The sequence below is a fragment of the Notolepis coatsorum genome, assembly GCF_963971535.1.
Source record: "Notolepis coatsorum genome assembly, chromosome: 14".
In the NCBI taxonomy this organism is placed as follows: Eukaryota; Metazoa; Chordata; class Actinopteri; order Aulopiformes; family Paralepididae; genus Notolepis; species Notolepis coatsorum.
This window is the reverse complement of record NC_140178.1, coordinates 44,875,399-44,890,746: the sequence shown is the minus strand read 5'-3', so window position 1 is coordinate 44,890,746 and position 15,348 is coordinate 44,875,399. Positions and strand designations below refer to the sequence as shown.

At 44.0% G+C, this 15,348-nt stretch overlaps 1 protein-coding gene across 3 annotated transcripts in view; it reads right to left on the bottom strand.

Annotated features, from left to right (window-relative positions):
* Window positions 1–15,348, bottom strand: part of srebf2 (sterol regulatory element binding transcription factor 2) — a 49,652-nt gene that overhangs the window by 6,128 nt on the left and 28,176 nt on the right. For all 3 annotated transcript variants that reach the window (XM_084329870.1, XM_084329871.1, XM_084329872.1), the window contains 9 exons: window positions 11,429–11,630; window positions 9,815–9,990; window positions 6,379–6,628; window positions 5,893–6,062; window positions 4,600–4,771; window positions 3,842–3,959; window positions 3,572–3,672; window positions 2,291–2,423; window positions 68–239 (listed from right to left, as the gene is read on the bottom strand). In XM_084329870.1, the coding sequence (XP_084185996.1) occupies window positions 68–239; window positions 2,291–2,423; window positions 3,572–3,672; window positions 3,842–3,959; window positions 4,600–4,771; window positions 5,893–6,062; window positions 6,379–6,628; window positions 9,815–9,990; window positions 11,429–11,630 (1,494 nt within the window). The remainder of the gene's footprint in view (window positions 1–67; window positions 240–2,290; window positions 2,424–3,571; window positions 3,673–3,841; window positions 3,960–4,599; window positions 4,772–5,892; window positions 6,063–6,378; window positions 6,629–9,814; window positions 9,991–11,428; window positions 11,631–15,348) is intronic.

The following is a 15,348-nucleotide window of genomic DNA, read 5'->3' as shown; positions in this document are numbered from 1 at the left end:
GCCAGGGAGGGAAAACCCTGAAAACCCTGAGCGAGTCCCGGTGTGTTTGAGCTTCTCTGCACTGTACCTTGTTGAGCCAGTTTCCAGACTGGGCGAGAGGCACAGAGATGCTGGAGCGGAGGTAGCTGCTGGCCCGGTCACAGTGAGACAGGCAGGCTACAGCCCCCTCGCCCTTCAGAGGACACAGACTCATCTGGACTGACTTGCACAGCAGTAGGACAGCCTTGGGGAGAGGGTGGCTGAGACGGGAGAGGACAGAGAACGGGGTTGGTTAGTTTGGGCTGCAAGCTAGCCTAGTTTAATACATTCCTATCTTAACACTTTCAGTGCCAGCAGGGGGCGCACGATTTAGTGCTTGAATGCCCAGCATCCACTTCAATGTTAGCATTAATAACGCCTAATCTATGTTTTAAATTATGGCTATGTGTCTAATCTGCCCGTCGCTTATCAATGACTCATTTTCCAGTCAACATTGTCGAAGCGGATTGTTTTTTTATCGGTTCATTTCCGTTTTATAGCATTTTGAAAAGCCCTCGTTTTCAAGGAAAATAAAAAGATTCCGTGATAAACGCCCTGTACTGGAATATTCTAGAACGTTGTAATTTTTCGGCCTATTTATGAATCGTTTTCAAATAAACGCTAGATTATCGATAGTATAATGTGTACGTATGCACGCTGGAGCCGCAAGCTGAAAATCGATTCTCTTAGTTCCTGATCGCTCGCACAGCCACACAGCCATATCACACATAGGGGAAAAGCTTATATCTCCGTGAAAACAGGTCTGATTATCCTAAGACTGGTAAAATAGATTCCTTACCTGAGATCAGATGTTATCCAAAAAGATCATTCCAATTCCTGATCGCCATTCCAAAAATCGATCGCTTTTATTGATCCAACGCTACATACTGTAAACACATATTCCACGCTGTTCTGATGGTCCACAATGAATCCGATCGGCTCGGGGTACATGCCTGAGAAGTAAAATGTGGATTCCGGATTTTTCTTTTCTCATCCATTTTCATTGAGTCCATTCCAAAAGGGTGCATTACCATCTGGGAGACGATAGGGGGCGGTTTTTTCACATCTGAGCTCCTGATGGGGCTGGTTTACCAACGGGAGACTCCGTTGATGAAATATGAATTCAGAACGCTAATAAAAAAAATCACACGCTAATTGTCGTGGTGGGCATTCAGGGGGTGGGCTGATAACACGTGTTATCACGTGGTGGGCTCTCAAAGTGTTAAGGCTGATTTTTTTTTATTGATCTTTTCCCCCCTCCATTTTTCCTCAGATTTTCTCCCACCCCAATGTTAGTCGTATGCCAATTCCCAATCCCCTTCCTGGTCGCTGCGCACTTACCCCCCACAGTCAGATAATCTGGGAGAGTGGAGGCTATCACGTGCTTCCTCCGACACACGTCCAGCCAATCAACCGCTTCTTTTCACCTGGCAGCGCGGATCCTCCCTGAGAGGGCGTAGCGTGTGGAAGGATCACACTATCCCACTCAGGTCCCATCCGCGCTTAGCAGGCGCCCCGACCGAACTGTAGGAGTCGCTGTTTACAACGACCCGGACCCACCCCGCCAGCTTCTCCCACCCTCTAATACAGCCAATTGTATTAGTGTGAACGGCCAGCCAAGCTGGTGACAACCCCGGAGCTGTGAGCTGGATTCGAACAGGCGAATCCAGCTCACAGCTCCGGGGTTGGTGACAAACGCAATCTCCGCTACGCCACCTAACCGCCCTGTTAAGGCTGATTTGTGATACTTTTGACAATTGTCAATTGACATAAATCTTGAATTTCTGACAGATAATAAGTGTTGCTCGACATTTTTCTTTGATGTCTCACACCTCCAGAATTGTGTTACACCGTGGACCTTGTCATACAGTATATTGTCGTACAGTGTGATTGTATGAACGGATTGCCTTGTGGTTTCACTTGGGTTTTGACTGCAGCCAACATTTTCATACATGGAGGGGAGTGAGGAAAGATTGGAAGAGCAACAGTCTGGAGCTTGGAGCCCTTTGCTACCATAGAGATGACAGAAATCTTCGCCAAAGCACAAATGATAAATGTTGAGTGACAGTTGTTTATGCACCCTGGCATAAATAAGCCTTTAGTGTTTTGGAGTCTGCATGGGTTAAAAATCCAGTCTTGCACGCAGATCTCGTATTCTCTCATGGTGACACTTAATGCTCTCCTAAGTACATCTCACACAAACACAGGACATGCGCACACCTCAGAACATCGTACATCTGAGACAAACAAATAAATGTGTCGCTTCACTTACTCAAGAGTGTGTAAAGCCCTGGGCATGCGTTCCGCCTCGGCCAGCAGTGACCTCACGGCAACATCATCACCCTGTAGCCAATGGACAGCGGCCTTCAGGACCAACGCCCACCAGCGACTCACTGGGTCCCCCACTGGCAGCAAGAGAGAGGACAGGAGAACACTGACGCTCCAATTCATTGGAAAGGTTTACAGATGTTGGTTATGAAAAGATCCTTTTATTTGTCAAATCAAAGGTGTCCATTTTGTAAATTGCACGCAGCAAACCCACTGCAGGTTCAGTATATACAGTAAATGGACTAATGGCGCTTTACAACTTGTGCCTCACATTCACTCACACATTAACACACAGATGGCGGAGGTGACCATGCAAGGTGCCAACCTGCTCACCGGGAGCAGTTAGGGGTTACTTACGTTTCTTGCTCAAGGACACTTTGAATTGACACGCTACCAGGAGGAGCTGGAATCGAACCGTGAACCTTCAGACTACCGCTACCTCCATCATGCACTCTTCCACTAAATAATCTTCCTTGCCTATATTACTACCTACTATACTAAATGTCTCTACTACTATGCACTCAACACTGCAGCACCTAAGTTTCAACAATGTTTGATGAACAGAGTTGTACCCCTCCTGCTGACTTAACATACAGAACTTTGGATAAAAGCGCCAGCTAAATGACTAAATGTCAATGTCACTCCTGAGCGACTGAGCTTTTATTTTTTTTTAATATAATTTCTGCTTTATTGATTGCTTATCAGTATATAGTGGAGAGAGTGACGAGAGAGATGGAAGAGAGGGAAGGAATGTCATGAAATAGCTTGTATTGGACTCCTAAGTCATGACCAATCATGCACCATATAATGTATGTGCTTTAGCTCAGTCAACAGCTTCATTAGTTACAGTGGCCTCTCAGCACGATCACACACCACATTCGTTTTCATCCTCTGGAAGCCGTCCAACCATTACCAAAACGAAACATACACCTCCTACAAGCGTTACCTCTGATAATTAGATAGAAACTTAATTCTAAACGCCACATCGATCGCCTCTCCGTGCTCCCGGGCCAAAATCAATACACATTCAAACAAGCAGTCAACTTCAATGTTATTTATCGTCTTGGGAGAGGATGAAATGAATCCCACGTGTCTATCTACACGCCCAGACGCAAACTGTAGCTTGTACATGGGGTGAGTATAGCGAGAGAGAGGGGGGGGGGGTATCTGGTTTCTTGTTTAGCCATGGGGGGAGGGGGGGGTGCCTTGTGTGTTTGTTTCATACCTGGTGTGGTGGTGTGATTGGGAGGGGCGGGGAACGGGGAGGAGGACTCCTCCGTGCAACTGTTCAACAACTGAAGAAACTCCAGAGCACTGGAAAACTCCCTGTGAGAGAGAGAGAGAGCGAGAGAGAGAGAGAGAGAGAGAGAGAGAGAGAGAGAGAGAAGGGTGGAAAGAAAGAATGTAAAGGATAGATTTGCACCAAACTGTCAGGCGATCAATCAGTTGTTAACAAGACGGTAACAGAACAGCCGCCAGGACCCCAGGCTCTTACCCAGAGTCATCCTTCCGTTTGCCTGCCTCAGAGTTGCTCTGGGGCTGGATGAGCGTGTGAACCGCTCTCTCCAACAGCTTCTCACAGAAGCAGCGGTGCAGCTGGCCAATAGGGTCGGCTGGTCGGACGGAACAGGAAGAGAAGGAGACATGATGACGAGACAGTTAGTGACAAGCGGCTGAAAGAAGCAAACAAGTTAGGGAACAAGAGTGATACATCACCCCCCCTCTCCCTCTATCAAAACATCCATTTCCCCCACATGAGCCTCCTTTCTGAGTTAGAAACCTGCGGACTGCGTCCCAAAAACTGGGATATTCCATAGATGTGATCATATTTAAAGGAACGGGCCAACATTATAGGAAATGTACTTACCGTCTTCTCCAGAGTCAGACAAGAAGATAGATACCAATTTACTCCCTGTGAGTTCAGTAGAAAGCTATCCGGCTGTAAGCTAGCCTAGCTTAGCATAAATAAAGAAGCTGGGACACTTCTACCCAGAGTTTTAAGCTAGGCTAGTGGTCCGTATCCACTTGCATTAATTTGTGCTAAGTTAGGCTAGCTGGTAGCTGGATAGCTTTCTACTGAGCGAGAGGAAATTGGTATCTATCATCTGATTCTGGAGAAGACAGTAAGCGCCCATGATGCTGGTGTGTTCCTTTAACAATAATAAACTATAAGGTGTCTAAAATGAAGTCTTTCCCTCTGCACCCAATTGGCTAAAAACAAACGGTGACACTGTACTGTAGGAGCCAATTTACCTGGGTCTCTCTGAGAGGTGTACACCCCACCACTGCGCTCAGACTTCACAGACCAATCACAGCTCAGGAAGAACTGCCTGCCCAATGGGGTGAAGAGCCAACGCAGGCAGTCTGGAACAGGCTTGGATTCTGATTGGCTGGCCACGCTCTCAGCACAGCTCAGAAGGTAACCCTGGGAAACAGGAAATCAAGAGATGATCATGAAAATGTCAAAGATGCAAAGTATTCATCATGACATGAATGTGAGCTGCCACTAGGGGCAGAGTGGCTAACTGTGAGTGAGTAAGTGAGTGATTGAGAGAGAGAGAGAGAGTGAAAGTCGATCATAGAGGTGCTTCGCATTTAGAAAAATATGAAAGACTAATCAATCAACACATTTTAAGACCAAACCGATTAATTAATGGACTAAGAGGGGGTAGCCCCGATTTACACATAACGTACTAGATAAAACTGGTGCTGAACCAAGAAAAAGTTTGAGGGGATTCCATAGAATTCTTTAAATGGTTTAAAGGTGCACTATGCAGTTTAGTTTCATAAGGATTTAAAAGTGCACTATGCAGTTTAGTTTAATAAGGATTTAAAAGTGCACTATGCAGTTTAGTTTAATAAGGATTTAAAGGTGCACTATGCAGTTTAGTTTCATAAGGATTTAAAAGTGCACTATGCAGTTTAGTTTAATAAGGATTTAAAGGTGCACTATGCAGTTTAGTTTAATAAGGATTTAAAGGTGCACTATGCAGTTTAGTTTCATACGGATTTAAAGGTGCACTATGCAGTTTAGTTTAATAAGGATTTAAATGTGCACTATGCAGTTTAGTTTCATAAGGATTTAAAGGTGCACTATGCAGTTTAGTTTAATAAGGATTTAAAGGTGCACTATGCAGTTTAGTTTCATAAGGATTTAAAGGTGCACTATGCAGTTTAGTTTAATAAGGATTTAAAGGTGCACTATGCAGTTAGGGGAGATACTTTTCTTGTGAAACAGTGAAACAAGGATCTCTTAAAACAGCCTCCTATCTTCAAACAGTGCAATTTTCCTCTAAGGACAGTTTTGTTTATTCACTTGTGAAAATATACCATAGACTTTATTGAACTTTTCTGACTTTTTTCGACTCTCAACCTGCATAATGCACCTTAAAAAAGTATAAAAATTTAAAATTTAAATAAATGACAAGAGGATGTATCATCTCATTAAGAAGTATAAAAACTGTGATGAACAGACGAGGAGCAGATAGAAAGATGTAGAAATGAGAGGATGAGAGATAAGGAGATGGATTGTCTCAGAACACTGACAGGCAAGCAGGAGAGGTGGTGACCCAGCAGGGTGCGCAGGGCTGTTGCCGCGGTAACATAGATCTGGGCGAGCTGGGTGGGAGCCATCTTGCCCTGGGCGCTCTCACTGAGGTTCACTGCACTCATAGACAGAGAGAGGGCCCAGGGGCCACTGCGCTGTGGCAACTTCCCTGTAGAGAGAGAGAGAGAGATCAATGATCATGCACATTGTCAATGGTTGCATTGCATCCCACAATTCTTTGGATACCTCTACATGGGACCAGACTCGTGGAATGAATGGGAGTCAATGAGCCTGACACAGAACAATCAGCTGGATTGTTGACAAGCAAGCGACCAGTAAGGCTACAATTCAGTTGATTTCAGTGATTCCCTGAAGTACAGGCACTGACCCATCCTTGTGTTCTACTGCTAACAACCAGCATGGAAGCTGTCAACTGGAATCAGTGACAGTGGGAACCATGATCCTGATCGGTTTACAACAGTTACCTGTGAGCTGCAGCTGGCTCAGCCTATGGTAGACAAGAGCCGCGTCCCGGGCACTGGTCCGAGACTCCTCCCCCTCGTGCTTTCCTGCAACCTGGTGCACCAGCCAGCCCAGAGGGGTGGGACGATGCAGGCAGTAGCGAATCACATTCCAGGAGAGGGAGCAGATGAGGTCCAGATTGGTGGAGGGCAGAGCTCTGGTCAGGACTGACAGACAGGTCTCTAGACTGGCCAGCGCTGCTGTATAGTCACCCTGCAGGAAAGAGGACACATTTAATTAGCATTTGTATTTATTTGCACATCATTTCAATTCATATACAATAAATAAAGAGAGAGAGGACAGAGGGGATATGGTGTGTAGATGAACAGTAAACCAGAGGTGCCATAAAAAAATAAATAAAAAAAAGGGCTCTACTGTCAAAGTATTAGTCTCTGAACTAAGTTGGGTAACACTAGCTTAGAATTCAAACACACCAAAGAGGAGAATGGGAGAAGAACAACCCCATTAACCTCTTAAGCCCTAGCCATATTTTCAGAAAATTAGCCTAAAAGTACATACCCAAGTAAATGAAAGATTAATCCACTTCTACAAGGACCATTTGCATGTTCTTGCGTCAGAAATGTATTCCGAATGTCAAGAAATATTGTGTCTGTTACTATGCTTGAATAAATTGTAATGAACCAAAGGAAAATATAAATTATTAGTTATTTTTTCCCATCTTTGACGGTGAATAACACCATGCTAACATTGACCAAAAGTGAAAAATTGCGAGCTCATTCAGCACCTTCTTGAGATCAAGTGTACTAAAAAAATCTAAGCAAATGAACTAAAGGCAAATAATTTACAGGGTATTTTGTAGATACAGTACTGAATTTTGCAATCGGGACACATGCAATTTGAAATATGAATATAGTATATAGAATATCAGGCCTATAAATTACCTTATTATGGCCAAGTCATACATCTATGGATCGGCCCAAATCTCCTCTTTCCAATGGCAGAGTTAAATCTGGATTTAGTACCACCAGGCGCCCGTTACAGGGCAGCAAAGACCGTGAATTAAATCTACTGTAGGGGCGGTCAGGTGGCGGTCTCGACTCCCGGAGAGTCAGCATTGCCTTGGCTCGGGCTGATCGCTATACTAACTCGTTTGGCTGAGTTAGGGGGAGGGGAGCCGTGGGTGGTGTGGACAGCGACCCCTACAGTTCGGTCGGGGCGCCTGCTCAGCGAAGGTAGGATCTGGTGAGAGGTAGTGCGGCCTCCCACACGTTACACTCTCCCAGTGAGAATCTGCGCGGCCAGGCTGGCTGCCGGCTGGCTGCACATGCGTCGGAGGAAAGCATGCGACAGTCTCCGGCCTCTCGGACCAACAGTAGGGGAAAGTGCGCAACAACCAGGAAGGGCGTTGGGAATTGGCATAACGACTAACAGTGGGATGGGAGAAAAATCGGAAAAATAAGGAGGGGGAAAAAGATAATAAAAAAAAATATATATATATAAAAAATCTTTACTTTTGTTTATTACATGGCATTTTTTAACATTTGCTGAAATGCTCGATTGTGATTGGTCAATAGCCCCTGACAGCGGTGAATTATTTTTCGATAACTGACCGCTGCCATGGGCAACGCGCAATAATCACCGGTGATTATTGCTTTTCGCAGCTGGAGCAATCAAGCCCACTGACACACACTGCATCAGTGCAATCAGACACACCTGCCGGCGATAATAATAATCACTTTATTTGGGCTGACAGAGCCACAGAACAACTGCGTCTGCATTTGATCTCGTCTTGTCGATGGTGTAAAATGAATTAGGTATATTGTTAGTAAGTTAGCCATGTAATAAGCGGGATAATGTATAGCCTATACTCTTGTCATTGTCGCAAAATAATTGACCTTCACTACGTTTAAAACACCTCGGCAAGGCGCCTCGGTATTCTAAACTCCGTGTCGGTCAATTATTTTGCGACAATGACCTCGTAGCTATATATTATCCCTTACATAATGTCCATAGGTCCGGCATTATTTACTGGATTGCGACGCAGATTGTTCCTAGACGTAAAGGTAAAGAAACAATATACATTGTATTTTAACAATGAGTTTTGATCGACCCGATTTTCACGTCAATATTTGGCAAATAAAAATGGTTGGACTACATTTGTATGCGGCCGGTGTGAGCTGGGTAGTGTAGTGTCGTTTTTTTTTTTTTATATTGATCTTTTCCCCCCTCTTTTTCCCTCCAATTTTCTCCCATCCCAATGTTAGTCGTTATGCCAATTTCCAATCCCCTTCCTGGTCGCTGCGCACTTACCCCCCACAGTCGGTCTGGGAGAGTGGAGGCTATCACGTGCTTCCTCCGACACACGTCTAGCCAATCAACCGCTTCTTTTCACCTGGCAGCACGGACTCTCACTGAGAGGGTGTAACGTGTGGAAGGATCACACTACCCCCCTTAGATCCTATCCGCGCTGAGCAGGCGCCCCGACCGAACTGTAGGAGTCGCTGTTTACAATGACCCGGACCCACCCCGCCAGCTTTCCCACCCTCTAATACTGCCAATTGTATTAGTGTGAACGGCCAGCCAAGCTGGTGACAACGCCGGAGCTGTGCGCTGGATTCGAACAGGCGAATCCAGCGTCTCCGGTGTTGGTGACGAACGCAATCTCCGCTACGCCACCTGACCGCCTTTGGGTAGTGTAGTTTTATGAAATGTAGACGTCCATCGAAAGCCCTAGGTCTCCTCTTTCTTAGGACTACAATGATTTCATGACGGCTTCCTGTCGTTGCGTCTAAATTGTCCGTTATTCGCTAATAACACTTAAAATTAGGGATGTTCGATATTGGCTTTTTTACTGATACCGATATTGTCCAACTCTTAATTTCCGATACTGATATCAACCGATACCGATATATGCAGGGTTTCCCCCCGCAAAAAAACGGAATAATTTCAGGTAATTAACATTACATACTCTTGTTGTGGAATTAACACAACATTATGCATACTTTTGACAATAAATAAAATCAGAATTTTCTCTTACTTGCTTGCCTGAGTAAATAAAGGTTAAATAAATGTAAAGAATTATATATATATATATTTTTTTTTTTTGAAAACCGATACCGATAATTTCCCATATCACATTTTAATGCCAATATCGGTAGGCCGATAATATCGGACATCCCTACTTAAAATCATTGGTAAACAAACGTAGTGCTGAAAATATACACTTTGACTGCTGTTTTGATAGGGTTTAAGGTCTTTACTCTTGGCTACATTTGAAAAAGAAACGCAGCATCACTTAATACGGACTGTATTGATCCATTTGTGACGTGCAATAAATCGGGCTTAAGAGGTTAAACATGATTAGGATACAAAGACAATCTTTCACCTATGCTAGCCAAGAAAAGTCTACAGGACGCCAGGGGCTTCCCTGCCACTCACCCTGTTGAGATGAAGGTCGGCTTGCTTGCGGTGCCTCCAGAAGGAGACAGAGTTGGGGGAGTGGAGGCATGTGACAGGCTCCCAGAGGTAGAGCACCCTGACGCAGCCCCACACGGCGCCCACCCCACTCAGCACCCACACCATCACCCACGGCAACACGCACCTCAGCCACGATGCTGGAGGAGGAGACATGTGTGAGATACCCCCAACATCTATAGAGCTTTTCAGGAGACTGCTAACAGCTTGGGCCCAGGTGTACTTCCTGTCAGCTTGTGTCTTGGCAAACTAGGGCTGGGCGATATGGCCAAAAATGATATTGCGATAACGATATCGATAACAATATCATATCACTCGATATCGATAATTATCGATATTGTTATAAGTATACTTATAAGATACATACAGATGTATGTTTATTTTGCAGCAATTCTTTGTCGTTGCCGCCATCTTTAGTGTTACAGCCCCTCACACTCCAGTTCTCAGCTCTGCAGCTGGTTTGAAAGCGAAAGTAAACCGGCTTCTCTGCTGGCTGTGGCTCCAGGGGAGTTGAATAGTTCTGGCTCTGCTAGTTTCTTTTCTATCTTTTGGCGCTTTTTTGGTGGACAAACCACCGCACATGTGCACCGTGACTCGCAACTGGAGACTAGCTCTGCTAGCACACATAGCTTACTGTGTACAGACGGTTTGGACAAGAGAAAAATAAATCTCAATTTGGTCAGTATTGTCATTTGGACAAGCAAAGCCATTACTTTAAGTTGCAGGCAAGAAAGACAAGTCTGTCCACTGTCTCTGGTTTTAAAACTGCCCTGTTGATTTGCAGATGTGTCTTCAAAAACCTCGGTGTGGGGGGGATGGGGTGGGTATGAGGGAGGGGAAGGGGAAATGAAAGGGGAAGAAAAGAAGAAAAGATGGAAAATGTATAATATTGACGATTGTAAATGTATGTACTACTTTTCCTGCAATAATAATAAAAAAAAAATAAAAAAACTGCCCTGTTGCAGGTCACAAAAAAAAGAACGAAAAAGAAAAAGAAAGAATTCGATATCCCCCCCCCCCCCCCCCCCGATATCGATTATTAAAATATATTGCGATAATCGTTATTATTGTTATATCGCCCAGCCCTATGGCGAACACACTGCAACAGGAAATAAATGTGACTGGGAGACTCATGTGACTTGTGTGACTTGGAGACTTGTGTGACTGGGAGACTCATGTGACTGGGAGACTTGTGTGTCTGGGAGACTTGTGTGACTGGGAGACTCGTGTGACTTGTGTGAGTGGGAGACATGGTAAATACACAGGTCACAACATGTTTACAGGAACGTTTGGGAGTTGTATTTTGATTGTATTTGGAGTATATGTCCTGACTGTAGTGAACTAGGCTAGATGTCTGCCCCACTTCCAGTGATGAAGCTAAGCTAGGCTAACGGTCCAGGCGTTCCCTAAGCCCAATGCATGCAGAGAGACGAAAAAGGTATGTATCTTCTTGTCTAACTCCAGGGAAGATGTTAAATAAGCTAATTTCCCCAAATGTTTGAGTTTTCCTTTAACAATGTTCAGTTCTGGACATTTTATGCAACATGTGAGTGGAATGAATCCATCGTGGTCGCTCACCAAAGTTCTGAGTGTGGCTGGGGAACCAGACGAGTGTTCTGGAGGATCCGTGTCCACCGCCCAGGCTGGGACCCTGGTCCTCCGAGCCCAGCAGGGAGGGCAGTGGGTTCAGAGATAGGCATAAGAAGGTCAACGCACACAGGAGCACACGGGATCGATCCATCACCCCCACGGAGGAGGGAGAGCCCGGCTCACTCTTCACCTGAGAGATCAGAGAGACAGAGGAGGAGGAGGAAGGAAGGACGGAGAAGAAGAGAACAAGGAAATGTTATACAGACTCAGCATTAGAGCCTGACCGATAAATTTCTCTGCCCATATTGGCCTAACACAGACATATTGCTATCAACCTATATGTTGGCCAATAGGTGCCAATATCCAAATTGGTTTTTACAGAACATAATGCAGAGAAAAATGCTTGGGATCATTTAGAAATGTTGTCATCACAGTTTGTCCAGCAGAGTCCAGAGACTCCATTGTTTACAATACTCTTAGCAAACTCTGCAGCACTGTCTGCATGGATCTCATAGCTAGCTTGATAGAGTAGAGCTGTGTGGTTTAAAGTTAGTAGAGGACATCAGACGTTTTGCCAGTGACTTAAATTCAACATTAGTGAAGATTAAGCTATTTAGAATAGAATATAAAAAGAACATGCAATGCAAACTAGTTTGGTTCCAGCTCAAATATAATTCAGTTTATGTTTTTTATTTATATTTAATTTTTACCCATTTTAAATTAAAATATAACAGGTGTATTTTACTCCAGTGTTCACAAACATTACCAATGTAAACAAACCTTTAAAGCGACAAAATACAGAAAAATAAGATCTCCAATTCACCTGTTGTCTACTGTCATTGTATCAAGAGCTCAAAGAGAATTACAAAATCGTTATATACAATAAGTTGTACCTATCCTTTCCTTTTTTACTTTAAAAAGGTCATTCATGGGGCGCCAGAGTGGCGCACCACGTAACTCACTACAGTGCAACATGGCCGTCCCGGGTTCGACTCCTGGACCCGGCGACCTTTGCTGAATGTCCTCCCCCCATATCTTCTCCTATCCTTCCTCTCTGCCGGGTCTGTCCAATAAAGCAATAAAAACAACAAAAGAAAATAAGGTAATTCATGCCCTGAACTAGGTACAGGGCAGGTAGTGCTCAGAAATGAGAGCCCAAGGCATTGCACCTCCATAGCTAAACCTCAGGTTCCCCTGAGTCTGTGCAGTAGTGTGTGGGTCTATAAGGTTCCCATCCTTAACATTGACTTCCTGTTCCATCTGCTCTACTCATTTATATCCTGGGGGAATTCCATCTCCTTTTATGGGCCATTGTATCATTATATGGTGGACTGTCATTCTCTTATGGTCTGTTATAAGAGTTCAATGGCTGTCGATTCCTTTCTCCTTCACTGTCCAGGCAGTGGCTCTAAAATGCTCCAAGGGGACAAGGGGATGATAGGAAGGACATCTGTAGTCCAGATTCATGTTCACCAGAACACAGCCTGGAGAGATCCTATTCTAACAGTGTTCTGCAATAGAAGTAACTGCACCATTTATTACATATTAATCAATTATGTCACTGTGTTATGGTTCCGACCAGACAAGTCTCAGCTATATTCCTTAGGTCAAAGCCATAACACTTGTAGGTCCACAACAGGTTTCATATAAGGTTTCCACAGGGAGGTTATTCATGGAAATCTGGCAGCAGCAAAATGTCCTCCATGTCCACAGAGAGACTCCTCTCATGTTGAGCCAGGCATTGAAACAGTTAGATTCCCCAGAACAAACAGGCCATTGTACACCGTTGTTCATCCAGCACAATGGCAGAGTGCTGCTTCCACAACTCTGGTGCCCCTCGGAGAGATAAAAGACATGGCTTATGGGGATTTGGTCCATTTCAATCCCAGAATCCTTTCCCTGTTCTACAGTTATCACACTGCGGAGCGCCATCCCAGAGCAAAGCCCTTTGAACACGTTTCTACCATAAAACATACAGACAAATTACGTTTCTCCAAGGGACTAAGTTTGACAAACTAAGTTTGTCCCGAGGGAAGCAACAGTTGTGATTGGAGGATGGAGAGAAGAGGCCAGGGCTTGAGATAGGTCCAATTATCTACACAGTGGGAAGCACACAGAGCGATGCTTCTCCTAGCTGGATACACTGACACATCAAGTCTTTGGTGCTAACTTTCCCACTTATGAGATTCCATACAACTCCATATAATAGTCAGTATTCCTGTTAGAAATATACTATTAAAAGGATGATAACTGAGGGAAACATGAGAGAAACAATCAATCAATCAGATGATGGTGGGCAGTCCACTACCATTAGGATTTCCCTTGATTGATATGGTAAGACAGTGGTTCTCAAAAAATATTTCTTGTGAAGAACCACCAAATTAAATGATGTCTCAGGGACCTCTGTCTGAGAGGATGTTTGCTGTTGGATTGGATTTAGCCTAGTCCAGAATTATGCAGCCGAGATAACAATAGAAAGATATCGTATGTACAAATGAACAATCAAAATGAACAATCAAACAGTAGAAAGTGAACGCTATGATCAGAATAGTCTCCATTTCTCTGGGGATCCCCTGGAACTCACTCAAGGATGCCTGGGGGTCACCAGGCTTTAGAAGCAGTGCTGTAGGAAAGCTACCAGGGAGACGGAGAGAAGGGGAAACGAGGTACAGCAGGTCTCAGGGTTCCACCCTCAGCCAACAACGTTACATTACGCTTCCTAGGCCAAGGTCTTAAGCTCTGGTGATTTTCAGTGACAAAAATGGATACGTTTACATTTAGTCATTTAGCTGCCGCTTTTAGTTAAAGCGACTTACAAGTTCTGTATGGAGTCAGCAGGAAGGGTACAACTCTGGCAGCTGAGGGTAAGTGGTGTTGTTTGTCAAACAGTGTCGAACTTGAGTGCTACACTCTTGAGTCCATAATAGTATAGACATATTAGCATAGTAGGTAATAATATAGGCACTAGGGGTGGGAATCGCCAGAGACCTCACGATACGATACTATCGCGATACTTGCGTCACGATACGATAGTATCGCAATACTAAATATATCGCGATACGCTGAGTATTGCGGAAAAATATATATATATATTTTTTATCAAATTTAATTTATTACCTTTTTTCAACTGCAAAGTAAAACTTTGTCAACATGTTTTATCTAATAAAATAAAGTTCAGTCTGTTCATCTCACTTCAATAATTTTTATTGCAGAACATGGTATTTTCTCAAGCAGACAGATGTAAACACTGTAATCCGTGTTGCATGTACCTGACAAACTGAACTGTTTGTATTACAGTCATATTCCAACTTAACTGAATGCACATGCGTGTGTGTGTGTGTGTGTGTGTGTGTGTGTGGACTACTGTACTATTACAGGTATTGAAATGAACAATGCAACTTCCTTATACAAAATAAAATAAAATAAAGATACTTTTTTTTAATGAATAATTAAATATCGATACTTGGCGTCCCTGTATTGATACAGTATCGCCACGCAAAGTATCGCGATACTACTACATATCAATTTTTTCCCCCACCCCTAATAGGCACAGTAGATTACCTAGTAGCAAAGTACATAATAGTAAAAGATTGTACAAAGGTTAGTAGTTTTACTTTTATTTCTATTTATTATTATTCAGATATTGTCAAATAAGAAGTGTGTTTTTAGTCGCCGGCGGAAAATTGGGCAGGTTTCGGCTGTCCTGACTGTGGTGGGGAAGTTCTTGGACACTTGGACATATCATAAACGTATCATAAACGTCTGTCTGAATCTCCCTACCGCAGGGACAGCCAACACCTAGGGGTTATTGATGCTGTTGCCTAGCAATACTTCTCAGATGATTTTAGTTGGTTCTCCAATGGGAGTAAAGCGAGGTGTGGAGAGTCAGGTGGAACAGAGCACCAGTG